Consider the following 27401-nt stretch of genomic DNA (forward strand, 5'->3'; position numbering starts at 1 on the left):
TTATTTCACATTAGCAGCTACTGGCATGTACATTGAGCACTATCTGACAGGAAAAGGTTGCTACGTTATACTCGCTGGGCGTAACCTCCTCGGTTTTAGAAAGGTTTAGCGAGCATTGGGCCGCAGTGCCATGAATACAGTGAACTAGTATATACCATGAACTCAAGGTGGTTGAAGGTGGGAAGTAAACCCGAAGCGCCAGCCGTAAGAAAGTGTGCGCGTGCCACCTCTCGTTTAGTCCTTGGAATGTCCACTGAATGGTGGTGCTTCTATATGGGGAATATATGATAAAAAGATGCGAGATGGTGGGACTTGGAGTTTTGAATAGATGGACGAACGGACACACAGACAGATGCATGGATGGACGCATGAACGGACGCAGGGATGGATGCATGAACGAACGCAGGGACGGGCGCACGAACAGACGCATGGACGGTCACACAGACGGACGCATGGGCGGACGAATGCTTCGCCCCACTCTCCGTCATTCACTCCGTGGATATGCTGCCATTTTTTTGCGATTACGTGACGTCTCTCAGGTGGAAGGGACGTCACGTAATCGCGTAAATGGCTCCCTCGCCTCTCGGCCGTAAAAATGTCGAGCCAATTTGAGTGGGTCCGCTTCACCACAGCAAGCGAGGCTCGAGACTTCCTCATTGTATCGGCGTTTTGAAACACCTTCAAGTGCTGCGATCTTATTTGCACTCCGTCGACGAGCCTGACCTGTTGCCATATATGACCCAGGTCCTTTGTTACACACTTGCTCGCTTTAGAGTCAACACGCTCAAACAGAACATATGTGGACTCGTCCACCTTTAGTAGGCCTAGATGTGAACCAAGATGGCCGACGTTGCACCAGGTTTACAGCGTTGTCGCTGGGCGCCGGAGCTCAGCCATGAATACCTTCAAAGGCGAAAGCCTGATATACCCCAAATTGACTATTTGCGCGAACAAGAGGGACACAAATAGTTATCCTACCTCAATGAGGCCAACATGACGTCCTATGCTGATGTCGTCACGTGAAACCATCGCTTAGTCAATAGTGAAACGATTAAAGAGACAATGCAAAACACATTAATTAATTACTAATTATTTAAATAAGCAATAATGGTTTAAACATAATTATTCATTTATTTCATTTGGAAGCTTTTTCTTCAGCTTTAATTCAAATGACGTTTGTGGTGGTGTCTTATTTCGTTGTAAAATGTAAATGTATAAAAAATATAGAGCGCTTATCCCTTATACAATTTACAATGTTGCAATGCAATTTTCTATATACATTGATTTAGAGAAGCTGAAACCGAAAGAGAACAGCCGACGATGAAAAAAAGAAAACACTCGTAGTGAACTAAAGACAGATGTGGAAAGAAATTGTGCAAGCCAAGCTCGGCGAAAAGGCCAGGCGGAGATCCAGTACAAACACGGTCTTTCTTTTCTCCGTAAAAATAGGGAGCTTTACACAGCGGCTCAGAAAGCAGTAGAGCTAGGCTTGTAGCTCAAAATGACGCAGCAAGCATGCCAGAAGGAGCACATTGTTTTGCTTTCTTTTTTTTTCTCTCGTGTGTGAAACATTTATTTCTAGCTTGCAAGAAAAATAAAAAGTGCCTAATTTCAATGAAGATTCATTTTTTTTTCTGACTAGATGCTGTTGACAGTTCAGGAACTGCTCTCGCGACGCTTTAGCCTTCAGCTGAGGTCATGAAATAACATAAACTGAAGTAACTTATTCCCGCATCCTTTTATTTTGTTTGACGATTACATTAAAACAACGAAAACGATCAAGAAAATGACAGTCCTGTAGTATTTAATCTGCACGTTACACCTTTTTTTTGGTGTATGGACTGCCTAACCATGACCAACTAGAGGTGCACTGCAGTACATCAACAACTCTACTACTATTTCCACGCGAAGTTATGTAACGATTAAATGAAACCGCTGAGCCACCTAGCCCTCCGTATCAACAAATGGTACCTTTACGTTCAGCTTTGCGGAATGATTAAACGAATTACGCTACAGAACACGCTCATGAGGCCGTGCCCCTGATCAATAGATAAGCATGACGGCGTAGTAAGATCATTCTCTTAAAGGGACCCTCTCTTTTAAAGGACGGGATAGCGGTCTCGCTCACGTTTACCTAGATTGAAGAGTGCTAACGGTGATCGACTCGTAGGTCACGGGTTCAACACCGGCCAGGGTGGTGACATTTTGGTGTAGGCGTAATGCTAGAGGCCCGTGTACCGTAAGATGTTAGTGCCCGTTCAAGAACACCGGATGGCGGAAACTTCGCAAGCCCATCCGGTCTACGGTGTATCTCATAATCATACCGCGGTTTCGGGACGCGAAAACCACGGATGAAAAATAATTGGTTTCTTTCTCGCTTTTACTCCTTCCTACAGGCGCTATTTTCTCCTCACCATTTATTTGATCATAAAACGCGTGAACACTGCCCAGCATTAGGTGTTGAGGTTATCAGGATTCCGAGGTTTTAGGCTACAGGGTTCGTTAATACCGATTTAGCAATCCAAAATACGCAAAACGAAGTGAAATTAGTCGGCAGAGCCCGATAGTCGAGTGGTATCAGGTAAAACGGACGTGCGGCGTCATGGCAAAGAGAGGCAGGAGACGATTCGAGACCGATATCTTTCACATAAGGAACAATCGAGAGCCTATGTCATCACGACACCACGCGAAGCAATTTCTGGAGTCGCGAATTGTGCCAAAAAACGAAAAGCTACAGGAGGGAGTAACGTATACCCGTTATGTGTAATATTGAAGGATGCTTAGGGGCCCTTCAACGAATAGCGAGTGAATGAAACCCCGTTTATTCAACTCTCTATAATGCACCAAATGCGCTGCGGCGGAGACTTTAATGAAGTGCGCTGGTGACTGCAACGTTGTTAGAGACAAAAGGGAGCTTTCATTTACACTAAAACAAAACGATTGCTACCCCCCACCTGCCCTCCAAAAAAAAAAAGTGAGGCTAACTTATTGGTGGAAAAGTTTACGAGGAGTCTAAACAAAGAAACAAGAAAATCAGAAGGCGGTCGACTTGAAGAGGAAGCAGTCGGGATAAGGTTGAGCCAAACAAGTGACTTCCGCTCTGCTCGGGTTTCATTTGTCAATGGTGACGGAAAACAAAAGTATGAAGTTCACACTGAAAAAGCCCAAACAGTCAGAAGTGGTTAGAGTGGCATCCGACAACACTGAGACCATAAGAACGACCGTTCGTGACGAAAACACTGACTCAACAATTTTTCTAAGGGGCTGTTATTTATTTTATATCTTTTGTTATGTGGTGCTCATGCGTTGCGTATCGCTGCGTGTTCTATTAGTGCTAGGGCAGATTTGGGAAGAAGATAAACTAAGATAAAGAGGATACGAGAGTCAGCTAGTGTTGAAACAATAAAGATAGATCAGTCACTGTTTAACGATGAGCGAAGAAAGAGAGAGAGGGAAAGGAGATTTCAATAAAAAAAAGAAGCTGCTGGAGGATACGTAATCAAAGTACAGGTACTTGGCTCCCGAACAGTTCACGCTAGCGAAAATACTCCTGAAGCCGTAGAACAACAGGCAAGAAAAATAAGCAGCCAACAGCCACAAAATCAACAAATAAGGACAGCAAAAGGATCAGACAAAAAAAACTGAAAGCTGGCAGTTGGGAATGGAAGGAAGGACACCTCTGACAAAATCCAGGAGAAGACAAATTACAGATGGTTAGGATAGAGGAAATAAATATAGAAAAACCAGCATCAGGGAAATGCCATGATCAATACCCTTGACTTCAAGATGCTGCTTTTGTCGAACCCGGAAGGATAGCAAGCAAATCAAGAAGAGCGCACGAAAGGAATGCCAGACTGCGGAGATCTAGTAAACCTACTACTGGTACCAGCCCGTCTCTAGATGGTATGCTACGCTATATAGCCCTCCAAGTCCTTATTTTGTTGTATTATTGTTATTATTACTTCTCGCATTCCTCGTGGTATACAGCCCCGAGCCTTCCACGCAAAACGCAAACAGGGCCTCCGCAACAGGCAACGGGCCCAAACCGAGCCAGGCTTGGCCAGGTCCTGGTGACATCTGGAGGCGCGGTAATTGGCCACGCTGTGTTAGCCGGCGTGGCTGCGCGCTCGCTCTTTTTTACCTTCAGCGCAGCGAGCAGGTATGTGAGCGGCATGCGCAGTCCAACACTTTTTTCGCCGTCGTACATCAACGTTACGTACATAGACGCTTCTTTTTCGTTTACCTGGCAGAACGAGTGACCGCGGATAAGACCATGACCCGGTTGACAAATTAGTTGCAGCTGCGCGCTGAATTCGAGTGGTGGCTCAGACGGCGACGAGGACCTCGATGTTTTACCCACTAAGATTACCATAGGAAGGAGATCGAAAAAAAATAGAGAGGCTGAGTCGCCCATTGTGCACTAACGTGCATCTTGCCGGAAAACAAACTGCACCTACGGAAGGACCGTGCGTAATGCGCGAGGATGTATCGGCACGGCTGGCGAGTTCTTGTGAAAGTGTGACAAAGCGAAATCCCCTTACCTCGACGAGGAATATTTGGGGCAGGTTGCATCATCATTACGTGGTGGGAGAAATGCGTGATTACGAGCTTCTCTTCCGAAGTTGGCCGCGTTAACTCCGACTCCCCATATGCAAAATGGTTCGTCGATTAATATATGAGATGTACGCTGACCCTCCGCGTTCAGCTTTTGTGATTAAATGAATACTCATTGGGGCAACTGCCATTCCGTTGCGTTAGCTGTTATGATATACTTGCAGAAGCTAGTGCACTGGAGAGACAAATGATGATGACGATTATGATGACTGCTCCTTTTTAGCATTAGCATTCACCCAATATAGGGAATAGGCACGATCCAAATGTTGCAATAACAAAATCAAAACGCTGCAGTAGTAAATAAAGCAAAATCATGTGATTAGACCTGTTGTGTACTTTTTCGTCCCCGTCTTTTCCAAAAACGGAGGTGAACAAATATGATCTTACTGAGAAACATGACACTTCATAAGCATGAAGGTATGTGATTTTGCTACTAAGCGTGAAATCGTTATCGTTAAAATGCAAAAAAAATGGAAAAGAAAGTAGTACTGAAAATGGTTCGTTTCGGCATTAGCATTCAATTGCCCGAAAATTTGTGTGAGTATTGAGTAGGCACATGAATGGTGCGGTGGGAATATGTGCAGTGAGGGCAACGTGTGGCGACGTATACAGAGCACATGTTTGTCCGTACGATCCCCTTTACGCACATGTCTGTCAACCCCTACTGTCTGAGCCATAAATAGCAAATATGTTTCTACACACGGACAATGCGTTAACCCTTTAAGTACAATCACGTGAATCTGTCATCCCCGAGTTAAGCACTGAAGCTGATGAGTGTTGAGAAGATGGCAGTGGATCTTATACGTTGTCATCAGAGCAATGTTTTCAAAGCTCTGAACAAGTTTTTGCGAGAAACAGAACTCGAAAAAAGACTAAATATTTTTTAAACTTTCAAGGTTTTAATTCAACGTAGCCTTCACCTTCATCATAATCAAAACCTTCTCTCTCCTTTCTTTATTACCCCTTATCTTACCTAACGCTGGGTAGCAGTTCAGAAAATTGAGTCAGGACTACGTCTCAGCTTTTCTCACATAATAAGGCCCCTCTCTCTCTCATTCAACAGAGCGTTTGTGGGTACAGCCAGATACAGAGGAAGACGGAATGGCACAGAAGGAACACACGCGAGCACTGTAACCAGAAATACTCCCTTACCAATTAGTCCAATTTTCAATACTATTCAATGTAGTTCAGTAGAGTTTGGGCTCACGAGACTGATTCTTTTTTGTGGTTTTTAAACTCGCGGAAAGCACACAACCCCGAATCGCAATCAATCGGGCAAAGTGGGCCCAGAAGTAGGTGAATTTCGCAAGGCGTTTCTCTGCCCACTATCTAGGGCTTTCTCGTTTTGAATTCTTTTGTGGGTTTATGAATAAAGCAGCAAAGACGGGGAATGAGTTCTCTGCGATTGGAAAAGACGGACAAGGAACCAGCGAGTTAAGGTTATTTTTCAGTATAGATACGTTCAGCATTGGTCACGGTGCTTCAGCCACGCCTATATGAGAAAACAATTCGTCTTAGAATACGCGACATGCTCGGAGGACCTTAGTAATTATTGATACAGTGTTACTTACTACACACTATTCTTTTTTATTTCATTGTTGTTTGGAAAGTTTTAGTCTTTTCTGTGGCTTTGGTGACTTCCAAAGGTCTGTATGTGGACCCCCCCCCCCCCCCCTGCAAAGATATTTAGTTTTAAATACTGTTACAAGCTGCCACTCTAGCGTCGCCAGCGCGAAGTCGGCGACGGGAATGACAGCAGGTCGGTTCGTTCCGTACGCAAGCAGAGACAGTGAAGAGATCAGAGACGTGAGAAAACAAAACAACTTTACTCTAGTGATATTGCAGCACACGGGATCTAATACAACACTTTAATACAACTAACAAAATACATCGACACTTGAGACAACTAAAGAAATATATAACAGAAGCAATAAATCAGCTTACGAGAGAGAACTATTACAAACTACACAAACTAACACAACAGAACTACAGAGGAGAAAGTTCGAAGATATAAACAGGTGAAGACATACGTGTGATGACCGGCAGCGTTGTGTCCCCGACGATCGGATGCGAGAAGTCGAAGAGAGTTCTGGCACGACTGCGATGTCGGCGGTGTTGCAACGCTGGTGGCTCCGGGAGGCTATAGTGCTGGCACGTGACTTCGAGCAGGTTGAGCTAACTCGAGGCGAAGTCCCGATGTCTACGTTGCAGACGTTAATATCGCGTCACAACTAGACGAACGGCTAAGTTTAGGTGGCCAGCCGATACAGAGCCACACTAAACACTTCTAGAAGAGATGCTTGTTGATCTGCTACACCATCTTGGTCAGCGACTAGTCTGCCTAGCAGGGCAAAATCCTGCGCTTAAACCCCCGCGTGTCTCCTCGCTCTCTTCCTTGGGGACAAGAGACCTCTACCTGGGTCCAATCATGCGCGTTTAATTGAGAGGAAACTCCGCCCCAAAAATATTTTTACCCCACCCCTTTTTAATTGGGAGAGGGTCCTCAACTAGCGAGAGTGACAACCTGTCGGGTTGTTGTCATACGGCTTGGCCACCAGAGCGTTTCCCACGCTTTTCGCCGTGGGAACGGTCAACCATTTAGCTCTCAGCCGGCGTGTCTTGTAGTTGAATCCTTTTTCGGGGTATACCGCGGCCTTCTACGACCTTGCAGACGCCGCCACAGTTACAAAAAGATCAACTGTCAGCGGCGACGTTCTAAGGAGAGCACCCCATTTTGCACTTCTCGGATTCCTTTCAAACGCTGCCGTTTCTCACGGTCAGTCGGGGGAGTACGGCGCCCGTTAATTGCCGTGACGCGGTGTCGCCAAAAATAGCCGTCCGTGACAAATACCAATGTTTACCAAGGTTAAATATCACTGTTTTAAATACCAAGAAAAGCTTTGGAGAGCATGCAAAGAGGCAAAGCTGCTGGTGAGGATCAGGTAACATCAGATCTGCTGAATGATGGAGGACAGATTCTCTTAGAAAAACTAGCCACTCTGTTTACGAAGTGTCTCCTGACGGGAAGAGTACCAGAGTCTTGGAAGAACGCTAACATCATCTTAATACATAAGAAAGGAGATGACAAGGACTTGAAGAATTACAGGCCGATTAGCTTGCTCTCTGTAGTATACAAGCTATTTACAAAGGTAATTGCTAACAGAGTAAAGAAAACATTAGAATTCTATCAACCAAAGGAACAAGCAGGATTTCGAACAGGCTACTCAACAATCGACCACATTGATACTATCAATCAGGTAATAGAGAAATGCTCAGAGTACAACCAACCACTACACATAGCCTTCATAGATTACGAGAAGGCGTTTGATTCAGTAGAAATATCAGCCGTCATGCAGACACTGCGGAATCAGGGTGTCGATAAAGCATATATAAACATCCTGGAAGAAATCTACAGGGGATCAACTGCTACCATAGTGCTACATAAAGAAAGCAACAGAATACCAATCAAGAAGGGTGTAAGGCAGGGGGACACAATCTCCCCAATGCTATTTACCGCGTGCTTACAGGAGGTTTTCAGAAGCCTAGACTGGGAACAGTTAGGGATAAGAGTTAATGGAGAGTACCTTAGTAACCTGCGCTTCGCCGATGACATTGCATTGCTGAGTAACTCAGGGGACGAATCGACACTCATGATTATGGAGTTAGACAAGAAGAGCAGAAAGGTGGGTCTTAAAATGAATCTGCAGAAAACGAAAGTAATGTACAACAACCTCGGAAAAGAGCAGCGCTTCGAGATAGGTAATAGTGCACTTCAAGTTGTAAAAGACTATGTCTACTTAGGGCAGGTAATAACTGCGGAGCCGAACCACGAGATTGAAGTGTCTAGAAGAATAAGAATGAGGTGGAGCACATTTGGCAAGCACTCTGAAATTATGACAGGAATATATTGTAATAATACTGATTGTTGGCCTAGTTGGTATTTACTTAATGGCATGATTTGGCCGCAAAAGAGACACACACAAGAAAAGGAACACTCAAACGACAAGCACAGGCGGCACTTCCAACTAAAGCAGACTAGGTGCAGACCCAGACTTAAGTACGAAAATATAGACATGCGCAGTGTTCATACAGCCTTACGCTATCCAACAATCAAACAATCTTGTCTCCGAAGCATACAACGTCACCGACGGTTCGCTGATACACCTTTCACCTTTCTTTTTAATGTAATAGGCTTCCATCAGCTCACGCGCAGTTTTGTACCTGCTTCTACCCAGAATCTTAAACTCATTAAAACGTGGTACACACCCACAGGCTTTACAGTGCATAGGCAAATGCGCCAAGCCATCGTTCATTAAATTTAATTCGTGCTCCCTAACTCGTTCATTGATGCAGCGCCCGGTAATCCCGATGGCGTTGTTTATGAGATTCCCTTTTCGTGTGGCAACTCGTACATCGGGATTACCGGGCGCTGCATCAATGAACGAGTTAGGGAGCACGAATTAAATTTAATGAACGATGGCTTGGCGCATTTGCCTATGCACTGTAAAGCCTGTGGGTGTGTACCACGTTTTAATGAGTTTAAGATTCTGGGTAGAAGCAGGTACAAAACTGCGCGTGAGCTGATGGAAGCCTATTACATTAAAAAGAAAGGTGAAAGGTGTATCAGCGAACCGTCGGTGACGTTGTATGCTTCGGAGACAAGATTGTTTGATTGTTGGATAGCGTAAGGCTGTATGAACACTGCGCATGTCTATATTTTCGTACTTAAGTCTGGGTCTGCACCTAGTCTGCTTTAGTTGGAAGTGCCGCCTGTGCTTGTCGTTTGAGTGTTCCTTTTCTTGTGTGTGTCTCTTTTGCGGCCAAATCATGCCATTATGACAGGAAGATTGCCACTATCCCTCAAGAGGAAGGTATATAACAGCTGTATCTTTCCGGTACTTAGCTACGGAGCAGAAACCTGGAGACTTACAAAGAAGGTTCAGCTTAAATTTAGGATGACGCAGCGAGCAATGGAAAGAAAAATGGTAGGTGTAACCTTAAGAGACAAGAAGAGAGCAGAGTGGATTAGGGAACAAAGGGGGGTTAAGGATATCATAGTTGAAATCAAGAAGAATAAATGGACATGGGCCGGGCATGTAGCGCGTAGACAGGATAACCGCTGGTCGTTAAGGGTAACTGACTGGATTCCCAGAGAAGGCAAGCGGGTTAGGGGGAGACAGAAGGTTGGGTGGGCAGATGAGATTAAGAAGTTTGCGGGTATAAATTGGCAGCAGCAGGCACAGGACCGGGTTAACTGGCGGAACATGGGAGAGGCCTTTGTCCTGCAGTGGACGTAGTCAGGCTGATGATGATGATGATGACCAATGTTTCGAACGAAACGCCAAGAGAGATTTGCTCCAACGAGGTACGCTTAAGCAAATGTTCGAGCAACGAGAGTAAGCTGAGATAGTGCCATTTATACTCATAATATTAAATAAATGCGTGTCTGTCATCGAACACCAATGCAGGGACAGTCCATTGTTTGAGATGCGTGATTTACGAGCGATAAAGCACTGAACTGCACTTATTTCGTGGGTTCTTTTTGTCATTGCCTCATTTATTTTAGAAGCATAAATTAGTTTGGTGGCACTTCGATTCGTTCCCGTTTGAATTTTCAGAATTAGAAATTTCATACCCGCAATTTATCCTCGTTGAGAAAACGTATGGTATTAGCACGAAAAACAGATTTGGCCGTAAAGCACGCGACACTAGAAACGTAGGGAAAATGCATTTCCCAGTTAGATACCCCTCTTTCACCTCCTTCAAACATTGAGTGTCTTTTCATTAGTGAACACTATCTTGTGTACCATTAGATTTGGAAAGAATAAAGTCTTGAAAGAAGCAGTTTGATCTAATAATTCATTCCTCTAAAAATCAACGGCCTTTCCTGGAGGACAATAACAACTCTGGAAAGATGCACGATTTTGCCGACTGCGTGTGCAGGAAATGGTTGAAGGAATGTGCCGTTCTATGCAACGCTGATTTTAACTGTTGAAAATAAACAGCTGCTCAGGCATGTTGCAACATTCAGAATTAATCATAAAATAGACTGCGTTTATAAATAAAACGAGGAACAAACTCGCGTCAGCGGTCACAGAAGTGCGACACCGTAGCATTTAAGCTGTTACAGTGGTTGAATGATGAAACACATCTTTTAAACAACGTCATGAATACCGATAAATATCAACTTGTCTTCCATTTGCTTCACAAACAACCGCTTCATGAGCGCAAATACTCGCAATAATGTGACAGTTTAACTAAGTGTTAGATCACCATACCAACATAATGTTTTTGGGGCGTAAAATCCAAGTTATTTTTATTATTATTATTATTATTATTGTTATTATTATTATTATTATTATTAATACTGACTGAAACTTTGTCAATCTGAGAAATAACGTCGTTCGCATAGGAGCTGAAGCTGCACGAGCAATGCGTGACAAGCAGTGGCTGATCCGCTGCCTTCAAAAAAGGACGTTTTGTCGCTGCTGAATTCATCAAGTTAGGTAGTTGTAAGATGCATATTGTCTATGGCAGAAACAGCTTGTCGGTTCCAGATCACTTACGCTGTAAGGAGTCCAGTGTTTCGGCTCCTGCGATCGAATATAAATTTCCGGGAAAGTGTTCGTAACCAGTTAAGCCATAGCATGTACGAGAGAAAGAACAGAGATTTTGTTCTTTACTATAGTTTAGTCCTATACTGTACTATATTAGTACAATATAGTTATAGCATATAGAGACTCCGCGTTTCTTGTCACGCCACTTGATATTTGGATTTGCTTTGTGCTTGTTGTTGACATCTGATGTCCCCATGATGTTTATCTTTTTAAACACTACTTGCTATTTGATGTACTTTCCCCATGCAACGACCCACATAGGTGGGTGACAGTATGTTCATATAATAATAATATTATTATATTGTAGTATGCTAGTATAGTGCAGTATACTAGTATAATATATTACATATAGACTAGTACACAGGAGATTCATACAAACGGGAAAGTTGCTAATCAGGGGGCCACGGATTTCAGCCGCATAGTAGTCAGGTGAAAAGAAGTAATGGCTGAAGACAGAAACCAATCAACTTGGTGGCACTCACCGACATCCAACTTTAAAAAAAGTGCTCTTAAGATTAATTCGTCATTCAGCACGCATATTTATGAAAGCGAGACATTGCACGTAATAAAAAAAAACAAATTTCTGGAGCAGTATATGTAGACTCAAGCCGGTTAGATTGCACGGGTAATGGGGATTTGTAGCTGATTGAAACTCGTTAAAAGTATTTTTTCTTCTACAGAAAAAAAAGCAAATAAAACAACAACCCAACACATGAAGATAATGGGAACCGGATTTGAGAGCACTAAAAATATAGAGTAAAAATTGTTTTTAGTGATTTGACACGTCCATCTGACGAGACTTCTTAAACTGCAAATATATGAAAATTTTTGCTCTTATCTCATCTTCTATTCGAAAAAGCACCCGATCCACCGAGCGACCTGTGCCGATTTAATCAAAACGTCAGCTCTCGACGAGTAATGTTGGATGTTCGCGAAGCAGCGAGGAAAGAAAATATTGCTATCCTTTATGGAAGCTACGTCGCTTTCTTTTTTTCTCTCTCTCTCTTCGCCCTTATTTTCTTGGTGCTGGATGTATGTCACTGAATAACGTCCTGGCAATCAGCTTATTTCGAAGCAAAGTACTCTCGCGATGTGGCTCTAGCGATTTCATCGAGGTGAGATGGCTCCTAGATTCTTAGTTTGGCATCCCATTAAGCCCGCGATGATTGCTTTTATACTTGTGGAACACTTAAAGACAGGCACAAGAGTGGGACAAAATTATTATTAAGGGACGCAGAAAAAGAAGCGCGTTACATACGACTCGTGATTCGTAGCACGTTTGGTTTTTAAACGAAAAATAAAGTTCGTGGTACCATCAGACTTCGTTTTTTCTTTCTTTGCAGTTTATCTTACGAATTTCGCGAAACACCCAAAACGTTCTTGAGACGCATATTTTATCGTATGAGAACTCTGATAAGGCTAAGCGGAGACGTTCTATATTATACAGACCTAGTGAAAACATAACTGTACTTGAAACTTTAGGCTATGCACACCGACAGAACAAGGAAACTCAAACAAGATACAAAGTAGAATGAATTTGGCGAAAGAGACCTCGAGAACACCATAACTCACTCACTCACTCACTCACTCACTCACTCACTCACTCACATCAAAGTTTTCGCAGACTATGCACCCCAACCCTTGTTTACTTACAATCACGGACAAGAACCTTAGAATGACGGCGCGAACCTCTTCGCTCCCTTTCTGCACTTTCATCATCCAGTAGCCATCTAAAGTTTAAAACTGATCATGCAATCGATGTCTCCAGCTATGCGAACATAGAGGAGTATTCCACGAATGCTGGTTTCGGACGACCTATACCATCTTGTGCCAATGAAAAGGGGCTAAATGATGTAATGAGTGATGTACATTGAAAAATAATAAATTATTCTTAATGTTACGCAATGACAATAAAGCAAGATCGAACAAAACATGTCTAACGGCCCCGAGAAACAAAGGAATGTTGTTGAACAGCAAACTGAATTAGCTGCTTTCATTTATTTACATTTATCGCTTCTCTTTTATTGAGTAATCACGTTAATTATGCTACATTAAGAGAGAAGGTTCAAGAAGCAATAGCAGCGGCGCGATTCCTCTCATGAAATTGATGAAATAAGGTAGGGTGGAGGCTCATGAGTAACTCGTAACAGTCTAGGGGATGGAGAGTGCTGACAAAACTCGCAATGGCAGCTGCGCAGACTCTATTGCACAAAGGCGGACAAGTTCGTGGTTCAAAATGAATCTCAGCCGCCGTGCGCCAACAGAGTGCCCGATTCGAATATTACAAGCGCACAGAATTTGTCGCAAGATCTCCCCGAGTGACACAGTCAGGATGAATTCTTTGGTGAGGTGTTTACTGCAGAGGAGCGAAGTCGGGAAAAGGAAGGACAGAGGGAAAAAGGAAATGAAGAAAGAGAGGAAGAGAGACTGATGGCCGTGAGCGCCCGTCTTCTTGCTCCACTTACCTGCCTCCTTTTTGTCTAACTTTGCGCTACTGCAATATGTTGAGTCAGCCAAATACTGTCGCCGCCAGCTTCCCCTCGGTGTGGTGACGAGGGTTCCTCGCAGGTCCCGTGTCGCTCCACGAAATACATTTCGAGAGTGCCATCTGGCAACTTCCGTTAGCAATCCCCACGAAGAGCGTTCGCATTCAATTATTTCTGCATCAGGGCGGGCAAAGTTGTTCGGAGTGCGCGAGGCTTAGGTTCGTAATCTTTACCGCACCAGCAGAGCTCCCCGACGAAGAGAGGATTATAAAACCGGCCCGCTGGCTTTGCCAACCAAAGCACGCAGTACCGCTACCGATCATGCAGTACCATCCACGTGTGGAATTCGTTTGCCCGGAAGGGTTTGTACGTTGAAGCATCGGGCAAAAAAGAAAAAAGAAACGAGGCTGGCGGAAGCCCACGCATTACGTAGACTTCGCTTAATGATTTCAGTGCGGGTGGGCCACGCTGTTATGTTGGGAACGCGCAATTATTCTTATATAAGGACGCTGCCGCCATTTAATGCACCTTCCGCATGCACTCTACAATCAGCTGTAACGTGCACTGAAGTTATTACAGAGAATATAGGTCTGCCACTCAGGCCATGATAAATAATAATAATAATTTGTGGTGAACTGATGAGTGCTCCTATGTACCAAGTTATGAGTAATTCCGTAAACTGCAGATAGAAATTGGACACTGGTGTGTGCGTCTGAGCGTTCCATTGCTAATTGAACTCCTGCAAGCAAAAAGTTTGTTTCCATTGTACTTTATTTCTTGAGTTGGCTAGATGTTTCTTTATTCGCTTGTTCCTTTTTAACAGCGGATTTTTTTCAGCCAGCAGTAAAAACGTTGGTGTGCGTAGAAAACCACAGGCAGGTACGGTGCCAGAGAAATTGGCTGAGCCCCGCGACCGAGTACAGAAGGTGCAAGAGTCAAACAAAAACTCTGTTCAATCAAGCAGAGCCCGTTAAACACGTGAAAGAGAAAAGAGAGAAAGGAAATGTTAGAAAGAAAGAAAGCGATAAAATAATAAGGCGTAAAGGGAACAAAACCACAAAAAGACACAGACTGAAAAAGACATCGAACGAGGAATAAGAAAGACACGAGATAAAGGTAGAAAATGCACGGAAAAACAGAAAGAGGAATAACGATAAGAAGTAAAGAGAAACAAAGAAGGAGAGAGAAAAGGAGAAACAAATGAAAAGAAAGCAGCAGATAAAATAGAAGAAACAGAGTGAATGAGAAAGAAAGAAAATATAAAAAAAGTCATGCTTTCACAGCGCGGGTGAAGCAATGAATGCGATAGCAACAACTTGTTAGGTTATAAAAAGGGAGGCTGGCATCTAAATTTTGGACCCGATTTATTGCAACTCTACAAAACACTGCTGTAAAAGAATACGGACGCTCTAGTGACACTTTTCGCACAGTCTATTCGGGTTGGGAGCGCAGCATGTGGAAAGGTACTTGAGCCACCCCCTGAAAACTGGTGAGATAGCAAGATAGCACGCTCGCCAGTGATATCGACCTCGCTAGTAGTTGTTGTTGTTGAGTGATTCTGGAAAGAGGAAGAAGGCCCCTAATTTCTGTCAGCCCCTTGGACGACACGGCGCAGTGCCTCGCTCGCGGTGCCAAAGTTTACAATTGCTGCTCGGAGAACCCTCCCACCCCCTCTCGTCTTCCCATGCTCGGTAAAGACGGGCGGGGCATTTCCTCTCTGCATAAGCAACCGATGACCGGTTTAACAGGCGGGAGGATCTTATCTCATGCGCCTTTCGAAAGACGAACATGGCCACGCTAGTTTGATCTCTGCTTCAGCGGCGTTCGTCCCCCCACCCCCTTGCACGTTATGACCCGCGGGGGATCTTATAGAGCGGGGATCTTATCGATTTGGACTTTTTATGGACATGACGACAACGGCGACAGCGACGGCAAAAAACCCCTCGATACTGTGCATATACTTATTATTGCAATAAACTCAAGCGAAACAAGGAAGCCCACAGAGCTCCACGCTTCCTTCAGCCTTGACACCACTAGCGTGAAGTTGCCATAAGTTTTCTATCTATCTATCTATCTATCTATCTATCTATCTATCTATCTATCTATCTATCTATCTATCTATCTATCTATCTATCTATCTATCTATCTATCTATCTATCTATCTATCTATCTATCTATCTATCTATCTATCTATCTATCTATCTATCTATCTATCTATCTATCTATCTATCTATCTATCTATCTATCTATCTATCTATCTCTTCAAGCGCACGTGTTTACATATTGGAGAGTAATCCAAAAAGTACTCAACCCCGTCGCTCTCTGCGGCAATAAAGAGCGTCATCTACGCATTACTATTCGCCAAGTTCATTCGATAGGGCACAGCGAGCTTCTGCAGTTACAAAACGGCCAGGAGAACCATGGTATTTTTTAAAGGAATAGACTTTTCATCACTGTACGTGTTGTTTTCGATGCGGTAAATGCGTCAACAACTTGCAAAAACACAAAAAACAAAAGAGGCTGGAGCGTATTGATATGATCCTCTTCCAATCGCAAATGAGGTGCTGAAAGTCGGCGTGAAGCACGTCAATGGGGCTTTCTGTTCTGACTGACGTTCATGATTTATCTTGCGAAAGGGGCCACATGACGAACTGGTCGTTGCAACTGTCGATACAGAGAGAGAAAAATAGAAGGAAAAGAGACAGAAAAAGAAATAAATATAAAGTAAATAAAAAACGCAGGCTTCGCGATCCCTATGACCTGTAAGATTATTTACAGTGACAACATCTACCATCAGTGTAAGCAGAAAAACAACAGCGCGTTGGAACCTGATAATGTTGCAGCCAGGTTTTTTTGTTTTTTGCCAACCAGTTGTAATGTAGGTTTCTTTTATTTGACCTCACAGCCGCACTACGGCTACCATAGAACAACTGCTTCATTAAAAGTATCTTGCTTTCCAGAAACGTTTGAGCACTGCTCGTGTTAGCAATAACACCTATAATTTCTCACATAAAAAATTCGGCAGATCCCACGTTCCTGGGAATCCACATCATGCGAAGCATGCGGAGGAAAGGTGACCACGTTGCAATTTTTTATTGAGCGACACGTCATGAAATGACGCTAAAATGTTGCACGCACAGATATGTTGAAGAGTTGCAGATGTTTATATAACCAGTTGTTTGCACTTGCACAACGAGATCAACTGGAACATGCGCATTTGCAACACCAGAGGCTGATATGAAGCGTTGATGGTTGCGGAGATTCTGGCCCCGGACACTGCTACATAAATCAACTTCGGCGCATGGAAACTAACCACATCTGACGTTAACCCGACGTGACGGATGTATCAAAATAGCACATATGTGATGTTTATATTAGGCAGAACTGCAACCACTATTAACGTTTCACGAAGGTTAGCGTCTATTTGAAAAGTAGTTCAGAGACCTGGCGTAGCTCTGTGGTAAAATGCTTCATTGGCACACAATGTGCTTGGGTTTGATTCCAGCTGGGACTCGTCAGGGCAACGCTACCGACGTCTGGTATTTCTTAACACTCGCGCGTTGAAATTGCCCCTGTGTGTTCTCGTCATTCCTGGGTAGATACGAAGTGTTTATCACCTGTGGCACATACCCGCATACCAGCGGCACATACCCGCCCGTGGGTATGTGCCACTGTCTTACGGGAAGTGTTTGTCGACGTATGCGACGGGATTGTGGCAATACTCATGTCTTGACAAGCGCGTAGTATTCATCAAATCATCTTACCCTTTCATACTAATTTAGGTTTACGCCTAGTAAATGGGGTGACCACTAGAGCACCTAAACGTCAGCGGCTAGATAGAAATATACGCTCAAAGTCACCGAAGTTGGCTATGAAATGCTTCGCATTTAAAACAGCACCAAAAAATGGGGCACAAGAAAAAGAAAGAGACAAACAGCGGCACTAACTTACAACAAGATTTATTCGCTTGAACGAATTTATGTGAGGAACGGTAAAAAAAATCGAATTCACCTAAGACCACGTAATTATCGTGAAATTGCGCCATGATCATCACGTGTGCCAGCGTTTTAAAGAAAAACTATTTAGTTTTTTGATAGCATAATCGAAGGTCTGTTGACACGTATACATTTTCCAGTCTTGCCATTTCTGCGGCCTCATAAATTTCGCGTATCCTTTGATCCCGATGACGCTTAAAGACAGCACACTGCTGAAAGGTAGGGGAACAGCCGCAGTCTCTGCAATAAATGCCGAGGTGGCCCGATACTGTAGAGACATTGTGAGCGTGCTTTTTCAGCCGCTCATTGAAATACTGCAGTTGCCGCACGACAGGCGTACAGAGTACACCATGGTCACCACCCCTTCAATGCATGGAACGAACTTGTTTCGGTGCTTGATTTGGCAGGCTCGCACTCCCCCGAAACAAGGATTCACGGCCTTGCATATTTTAGGAAGTTTTTTATGGAGCTGAAAAAAACTGAGTCTACGTGGCACCTGCTGGCCGAGTGAGGTTGCGAGTGACACCGTGGATAGGGAATAACGACAAATGTTCTTTTGGCACGTTCCTTTGTACGGGTTCAAGGATTAGACTGGGCTCATCCTGACTTCTCTGAGCAGACACTCAGCAACGACGGTCAGAAAATACATCCCATGCTCAATGAGGCGTTCCGTTTGCTGATTAAAGCTAAACCGAATCACGCGATGGCAAGACTTTCATAGTGCGTGTGTTTAGCGCACTTCACTACATTTGAGTGTGCCGAGCCAAAAGGAAGGATTGAATTTTTCGTACGTGGTTCATATGGCCAACACTCGTGGGAGCATCACGTTAGCATCATATTTAAAGAAGCTAATTGCCCCTCTGTCCGGCACTTCATGGGTTAGAACAAGCGGAGAAAAGCACTTAAGAAATATTTCTAAAATACTAGTCAAAGAGGCAGCAGCCGCCGAGATTTTAGCTTGAAACAACACGAGAAAATTGTGAACACAGCGGAATACTATCTTAACATTTGTAGATTCTAAGCAATTCTGAAAGGCGCGGTTATGGCTGGCTAAAAATAAACCACTTAAAATTGGTATAAGGCATGATTCAATGCACACTCCTTGACGTCTCAAATAAACACGATGATCCCACTCTGCAAATGTTGATCGGGCAGCTCCATAAATCCTTCAACAGATATGCCTAGAGCATTCTTTCAAGTGACAATGCCGAAACTGTACCGCCACCTCAAAAAAGGGACCAGCAGGTGTGACGTAGACTTGATTTTTTCAGCTCCAGAAAAAAACTGGCTGGAATGTGAAAGGTCGTTAATCCATGGTTCCAGGGGAGTGCGAGCCTGCGAAAGCAAGCACCAGAACAAGGTCGTTCCATGCATTGAAGAGGTGGCGTACTCTCTACCCCTGTCCTGCGCCAAGAGGTATACATCGGCCACATTGGCCGGTGTTCATATATGATCGGCTGAAAGAGCACGCTCACAATATACAGTATTGGGCCACCTCGACATTCATTGCCGAGACTGCGGCTGTTCCTTCGACTTTCAGCAGTGTCCTTAAACGTCATCAGAATCAGATGACACGCGAAATTTATGGGGCCGCCGAAATGGCAAGGCTGGGCAACATATGTGTCAGGAGACCTCCGATTGCGCGATTGATCATGGAAAGAAAGAAATTTTCTTTAGAACGCTGGTACACGTGATGTTGCTGGCGCGATGTCTTGATGATTACGTGGCCTTATGTGAATTGTGTTTTGTTTGGTTTATCGTTCCTCATATATTTGTCAGGCAGCGCTCAAGTATATATTACGCGGTTCCAGCAAATAAATATTGTTGTAAGTCAGTCCCACAGTCTGTCTCCTTTTCCTTGTCTCCAGTTCTGCCGCTCCTTTTATGTGAATAATGCCGTACCAATTTGCTTAAGCAACCATTTTAGCTTATAGTTTATTCGTTCTGCCACTAGCAGTTCAAGTCCTCGGCAGTATCCATAACCTCGTCTCCATGACATACACAGCAGCGTGAACTCATTATTGTTCGTAGGAATTAAGTCACAGTTACGAAATCTGAGCAAGAAATAGGCGCCCTATAAGCCTTATTCAGATAGGTATGCTGGCGACTACCACAGGTTTGAGCTTTCTCCCAATGTAAACGGCCCGACTGCAACCTTGGCCTATACTGACCACTCAGCAGAATAAACAATAAACAACGCGCATGTTTATTATCTGTTATTGACATAGCTATATATCGATAAAGCGCAGGCCCTCGTCTTTGCCGAAGCAATATTAAGCCAAGAGTACGGTCGTTCTGGCGATAACGTCTGTTTGTGCCTAAATGTCGAGAGAACGTCTATATTTGCATCGGTTTCCATGGCAAAATGTCGCTCAAAACACTACGAGCGTTTTTAATACGAGGTGTGTTTGTCGATAACAGGGCGAATAGCAATTCGTGGATGACGCTCGTTATTGCCACAGCGAGTGACGGGGTTGAGGACTTGCGCGGATGCCTCTGCGACATACAAACAATTGTGCGCTTGATATCGATAGGGCGTGAACCACTGCGGCTTGGCATGATAATGAATTTTCCAACTGGCTTCTGAAGCAATCATCAAAGATACGCGAATAATCTGCACAAAATGCAGACTCATTGCTTTATTTACACAAAACAGAAGAAAAGTTAAGCTAGTTGGAATATGTTAATTTGCCTCTCCCCGCTTCATTTATCATTCCTCAGCGCCAACACAATTTTAATGATTGCGCCAGCCGTCAAAAAAAAAAGAAGTTAATAGGCAGGCGAATCACGAGAACAGCGTCACACCGTGTATCGCGGACAGAGTGCTTTGCATTCGCCTACTGTGCACGAAAGAGAGAGAGAGAGTGAGAGAGAGAGAGAGTCACAAATGTTGGGCATTTGGAAAGCGGCAAACACCTGCAACTTTCAAAGAGATTAGCAGTGCCCATCATGTCGCCTCTTATGGAAGGGTGTTGCAGATTTTTTTTCTAGGGAACGAGAACAGCCGTATATCAACGTAATGAGGCTTATTCGTTTTTATTGGCCAGTGTTTTGTCTAATTGAAGGGAACTTATATGCGAGACTTGGAAAGTATAGACTTAAAAGGTGGCTATTTTGAAATTATGAATTCATTGTAGTTATTTAATAAATATAATATCAAAATTGGGGGACCCCCAAGATCGAGAAGGTTAAATTGTCGATACTATACCGTAATCGATCAAATTGAAAGTGGATTGCGTCAACGATGCTTACGCATACGGCGCCATTCTGTGTAATGGGTATACAGCATGCTTGAAATCACAAGAAATGATGCATGTGAAATCTTTACGCAGTTGCTATGTACCCTCTTCGTGGTCTTAAGGGAATAGCTGTCAAGACTGGGCGAGTCCTTCGCAGACACGGCGCTTCTCCGGCGGCTAAGAGCAAGAACTGGCTCACATTTCAACGCGACACTATAAAATTATTGTGAACAACCGACGCTGTTGTGCCGCATAAGAACCGGCTCCGCATACACCCCGGCCTGGTCATTCAAGACTGGTAGATACGCTTCCCCGTTTTGTGCCTTCTGCGGTGACCTCGGGGCTATTGAACATTTCATTTGGCTTTGCCCACAGTTTGATATGCAAAGAGCAGCGATGATCCGCACCTTGCGAAAAGGCTGTCATAGGCACCAGACAGTTGATGACGTCAGCTTTCCTGAAGGACCCGTGGCAAAAAGGAGGAACGTGCAACGAATTTTGTTGGTCTTCCTGCGAGACACTGGGCTTTCTGACACGTGGTGACATTTTACAAATTCAGGAGATGCTCAGGTGGAACGATTGCCGGCCATGCAGGCCAGGCTAACCCCACCTGCTGCAACACGACCACCACCACCACCGCCGCCTTAAGAGAATAGGCAAGAGTTGAACGCCAGTCGCCTCACCATTCCACACAAAACAAAAAATTCGAGAAATGACAGAAAGCAGCCATGTTACATTACGTAGGTTCACAATACGCAGGTTCACACGTAGCTTTGCGCGTTCACGATGAAAACAGGTTCATAATGAAGCACAATAGGTGTGGTACATAGCCACGGGAACAAGAAGCGTTAAAAAATTTCAAGCATCTCACACACATCCAAATTAATGCCGAATACTAATGGTTAATAAGTGGCGAGAAATGCTTGGCAGTAACGACATTCATGGTGACGTCTACGTACGCGCTAACATCTATGAGGAGTGCGCATCCAGCCCTTTTGTTTCGCATTACTCGAATCAGCCATTCCGTTCTGTACCATGTCGTGCACCGTTGTACACACCGGAATACACACAAAAAGTGATTAGCAAGAGCTAAAAAAGCGTGCCATTTTGTCACGAGAGCAAATCAATTAATATTGAGCGGGCTTTCCTGAGCGCTGCTGAACAAAGCCCACGCTTTGTGATTTCGCGAAGTTACGTCGGAAGCGGCGTTATTCCTGGCTGAACGGGACAGCTGTTGTCATTCTCCACTCCGCGAAACCTTCTCCGAATTCATGCAATGGTAAACGCCTCCATGCGAATTGAAATACAATGTTAACCAGCTGGAGCAATGCCCGAAGAGTGGATCAGTAATATTGCTTACACGTGCGGGCAGATTTGAATAAAACATTGTAATCTTATACCGAAACGGACACCCATAGTTTTTTTTTACAGACAACTGTAATAAAACGCACGTTCCGTTGCATAAGGCTCCTTCTTTCACCTTACCGAAATTTGTACGAAGTCACATGCAAATTAAACTGCCAAGACTTTATAAAAATGAAATTTTATGGAAATTCTTGCTTTCATGTTTACGAAATAGCACTAAATGCGCTGTAAAACACTGTGCAGCGTAACATAATGAACTAGTTTACCAGTAGCGATCAGTTATATTTAATGAAATAACATAACAAACACCACAAATTGAATGTACTCAGTTACACTAAAATACGACGCGACAGCTTTCGTTTAAAGAGGAATGTCTTACGCAACGAGAAAGCTTAATGTAGTTTAGGAACGTGATACATTAGGCTACTCACGTTCTTTTTTTCTCGTTGTGCCGATTGCGGTATAATTGCAGTCCCCCCCCCCCCCCCCACCACACACAAAAAAAAAATGGTATACTTGAACGACGGAAAAAGTTTCGGCAGTCATGATTCATTTTCACGAGCATTCTAATTACGGCATAGTGACTGCATCATTTTCCGGCGGATCAAGACTAAGCGGTCTAGCTGGAATATAGAAGTATCAGCAAACGTTTTTCACTGAGCTGTTCAGTCCCGCATCTGACTGCACCGCACGCAAGTGTGCACATTTAGCCCATACAAGCGCTTTTTAAACATACTGAGTGAAAGACGATTTTAGTTACCTTTAACAGGCGCCTTGATCACTCTCAGAGCAGCGTCCACTTCTTCAAATTTGGCATTGGGCGAAAGGGTGATGACCCGGCGCACAACAAGACCGGAGGGCCGTAGCTTGGCTTCCAGCTCGTTGGCCAGAGCGAGCCATGGCTGCTGTTCGCACACCACCAACACCGCGTACTTGACACGGAGGTCGTTGAGACACGAGGCCACGGCGAAGGCAGCCAAAGCCACATTGGGCGACACGTGGCCGAAAAATACGGACGACGTCTTGTCACCGAGCGCAGTGCCACCACCGGTGTGACCGTGGCAGTTCCACACGACCAGTGGCTTTCGGTGCACCTGTGCCAGCAATTCGCCGGCCGCGCACACTTCTTCGTCCAAGCCCCCGACGACTCCCGCGACTCGAGGATTCTCCATTGCTTCAATTAGGGGCAGCAGACCACCAGTGCCACAGACGTTTGTCGCGTTGTGCACCGTCAGCGCAAGGTTGGACTCGGCGAGGTACGCTGCCAGCTGCGTGTGGTTTGAGACCAGCGTATCTGTGGCGAACCGCAGCGTGCTGGCGTTGATCGTGCGGCACCGGTCTTGGTGAGGCAGCAAGACTATCTGCCTTGCGTCTCGCTGATCTGGAGCGGTGGCTGTCACGCGACTGAGAAGCGCGCCGCACACCATGCAGGCGACCAGCATGGGAACCGGCGACGGCATCTCACGCAGCCGTCAGCAGCTGATGACGACTTGTCGCGGCAACGCTGCCGCACTTGTCGTGGTTCGAGTAGTAGCTGCTGTTGCCGCCGCCGCAGCAACAGCTGCTGACGTTGCGCATCGCGGACAGGACGATCAGCGGACGCGGCACGACGGCCCTCCGCGATCGTCGCCGCAGTGTAACGGGGCGTCTTTTTGAATTTCCCTCCTCGCGAGTGTCACGGTGGTGACGGGGCACTTAACGGCGGCGGCAGTACCGCGGTCATCATCGCCGCGGCGGAGAGCACGAGCCATCCCCGCTCCGGCGACTTCCCCGCCGCTTCCTGGCGGAAGGCATCACGTGCCGGATCGCCGGTGATGTGCCTCGGGCCGTGCGCCGTGTCCGGACACCACGGCGGAGAGTGCGCGGGCCGAGCGCTGGTCGTCGCGATGCTTGCGCCGCCAGCGTGGCTGGTGGTCGCCGATCGAACTGCGCCGCGGGGGAAAGCGTGTGAAAGCGTGATTCGAGCGGTAAGATAGGTCAACGTCATTCGTTGAGCGGTCCTACTGTGGACTGCCCTTCAGATGCGTGTTTTGCGGGCACGTGCCACGTTGTTGTCGTTCTTGATTTGCCTTTGATTTGGCGATTTCCTTCGAGCAGTGTGTCAAACGTAGATAGGCACGGTAGTTAGAAAATAATACAGTTATTCGAAGGAATACAAGATAGAGTGCTGATAAGAGGCTTGGTGGACAGACACTGCGGCTATATTTCTTCAGGCTTTATTTCTTCCCTACGGTAATTCTTTCATCGGCTACGACAAATTGATACAGTAAACAACACAACAATAAAAAAATGGCCGATCCCATGTACAGTGGGATTAGATGATATGCGAGGCACGAATGAGGCAGATTGATTTGTCACTTTAAAATCAGCACAGCGGTACAAGGTGAACGGATGTACTACACAGAAAACAAAAGTAGACATGTTATGCGCTCTCACGTATCTAGATAAGATACAAGTATGTTGTTTATCGTCGCGTCCGACGACGCCACTAACGTTTGCAATACCAGCACCAGCAGTGGTGGGCGTGTAAATTATGCCTTACATAATTTACATGTCATCACTGGTATTTGTGTTCGTCGTCTATTCACGTGATGTAATACCAAATTTGGTATATGTGAAGCTAGTGAAACGGCCACGAGCGCGCTGCTAGCGTAACATGTAGTCATGTTTTACATGACGGGCATGCCATGATTATGATGTTTGGACGTGTCATTTACGTTTGTCGTCTATTCACGTCAGGTAATACCAATTTTGGCATACCTGAAGCTAGAGAAACAGCCGTGAGCGTGCTATGGGCGAAGCATGTGGTCATATTTAACATGACACGCATTATATGATTATCATGCTTCGACGTGTAATTTACATTTGCGTCCGTTCGCGTCACGCAACACCGATTTTGGTGTATGTTAAGCTAGCAAAATGGCCGTGAACGCATCAAGAGCGTAACATGTAGTGATGTTCTTACATCACACGCAACTCATGATTATTATGTTTGTACCAGTCACATACATTCATATATTCTTGTCACCTAATACTAAAGTTGGTATATGTGAAACTAGCGAAAGGGTCACGAGCGCATCATGAGTGTGGCAAGTAGTCATGTTGTCACATGAGACGCATCTCATGATTATCATGTTTTTGCCAGCCACATACCTTCGTGATCCACTCACACACCATAATACCAAATTTGGTATATGTGACGCTAGCGAAATGGCCGCGAGTACATAATGAGCGTAGCATGTAGTTATGTTGTTACATGACACGCATGTCACGATTTTCACCTTAGAGCCTGCCACTTATGTTCGCCATGCTGTCATATCACACCACACCAGTTTTGAAATATGTCATGTGATTGAAGCCACCGCAAGAGCAGCAAGATCATGACGTGTAAATATTGATATTCATGACCATGATTTTCATGATATGATTATTCACTTATGCTCGTCATACAGCCATGTTATGTGATACCAATTTTGGTACAGATCCCATCATCGAAAAAGTCAGGAGAGCTAAATGTCGTAGGTGAAGAGATAGATAGATAGATAGATAGATAGATAGATAGATAGATAGACAGATAGATAAACAGACAGATAGATAGGTAGGTGGACAGATAGATAGATAGATAGATAGATAGATAGATATGGTAAAAGTTGTTGAGGTTCGGTAATAAATACTTAACATTAAAAACAAATATAATGCGTGTGTCGTACGTTATTACGAGCGTTCGAACCAAATGATTTCCTACATGCGATTGCCCAGTTCTGCTTAAGGCACAATTGAAAATCAAGGAGGGGGTTAAGGGGACTGATGTTGGCTGAAGCTATATAGTTACTATAGATGGGAGAAAAAAAGACTGGTAACGCACTTCGTTTGGTGTGACAGAACACGCGAAGTTTGTAGGCTGCGTCTAATGACGCAGTGACATTTTAGGAGTGTCAAACGCGAAGTCGGTCTTCTTATTTCGCTAACGCCATACAAACAGATACACTATTTGCGGGAGTAAGTATTTACCAGCAAATGATTTCAGCAAAACTTCTGTTAGGAAATTTGCAGCACGCGGGCCATGCATGCGGGCATATAGAAATCGCCAAATGCGCCGCTATGAAATTCATTAAATGAGTAGCTGTTACAGAAACGCTACTGTAGCTCCGGCCGACATCCCTGCCTTTCGGTAAATAAATTCTCGATTGATTTATACGTGGGGTTTAACGTTCCAAAACCACCATATGATTACGGAAGACGCCGTAGTGGAGGGCTCCGGAAATTTCGACCACCTGAGGTTCTGCAACCTGGTCCCAAATCTGAGCACACGGACCTACAGTATTTTCGGCTCCATCGGAAATGCAGCTGCCGTGGCCGGGATTCAATCCCGTGACCTGCAAGTCAGCATTCGAGTACCTTAGCCACTAGACCACCACGTAGATACATTATAAGTGCACTAGTGTTCATACGTGCACAATGCACGAAGGTAAGTTTGTTTTTCTAATTTTTGTAACATAGGAAATGAAACAATGGTTTTAAGATAGCTGACCTTGACACATAGATTCTGCTGAACCTTCTGCATTCAAATAAAAGAGAAGGAACACTTACAATGCTTTAAATTTGTCTTTAAAGGTAGTCCCCTTTGTGCCGTTTTTCATCCTCATATTGGGAAACAAAAGAACACTATTTGTTTCATATTACTGCAACAGAGCCGCGTGGATGCCGTGAAAAAATGTCGTTAGTGCCACGTGTCTACCCGATCTCGTTCAGAGAAGGTCAGCACGAATACATCATGTGTTTATCGAGATACAACGGCAACCTAATGTCCCACAGAAAATAAGGCAAAGAGAAAAACAGATAGAAAAAATAACCACAAACCCGAAAAAAATCGAGACGTTTTCTGAAGGCAACTTCAGGGAACCGGCTTTAATAACGGCACCATGTGGGTAGAAAAAAAGTTTCAGAACACGAGTGGCATGGTTCGTTTCTCGAGAAGAGCAATATTAATAGCTCCCGAAATTCGAAACGGATAACGAATGAGCGGGTTTACGAGTGTCTTTGCTTCAAGTTATGAATATCTCTACAGAGTACGCCCTCGGGTCA

General features: G+C 44.6%; 1 protein-coding gene across 2 annotated transcripts in view; it reads right to left on the reverse strand.

Moving 5' to 3' along the window:
* LOC119166869 (retinal guanylyl cyclase 1) overlaps positions 1-24139 on the reverse strand; it is a 205713-nt gene extending 181574 nt beyond the window's left edge. For both annotated transcript variants that reach the window (XM_075891432.1, XM_075891433.1), the window contains exon 1: positions 23077-24139. In XM_075891432.1, coding sequence (XP_075747547.1) covers positions 23077-23776 — 700 coding nt within the window. In that variant the 5' untranslated portion in view covers positions 23777-24139. The remainder of the gene's footprint in view (positions 1-23076) is intronic.
* Positions 24140-27401: the final 3262 nt, after the last annotated feature.

The sequence above is a fragment of the Rhipicephalus microplus genome, chromosome 1 (genome assembly GCF_043290135.1).
Source record: "Rhipicephalus microplus isolate Deutch F79 chromosome 1, USDA_Rmic, whole genome shotgun sequence".
NCBI classification, from domain to species: Eukaryota; Metazoa; Arthropoda; class Arachnida; order Ixodida; family Ixodidae; genus Rhipicephalus; species Rhipicephalus microplus.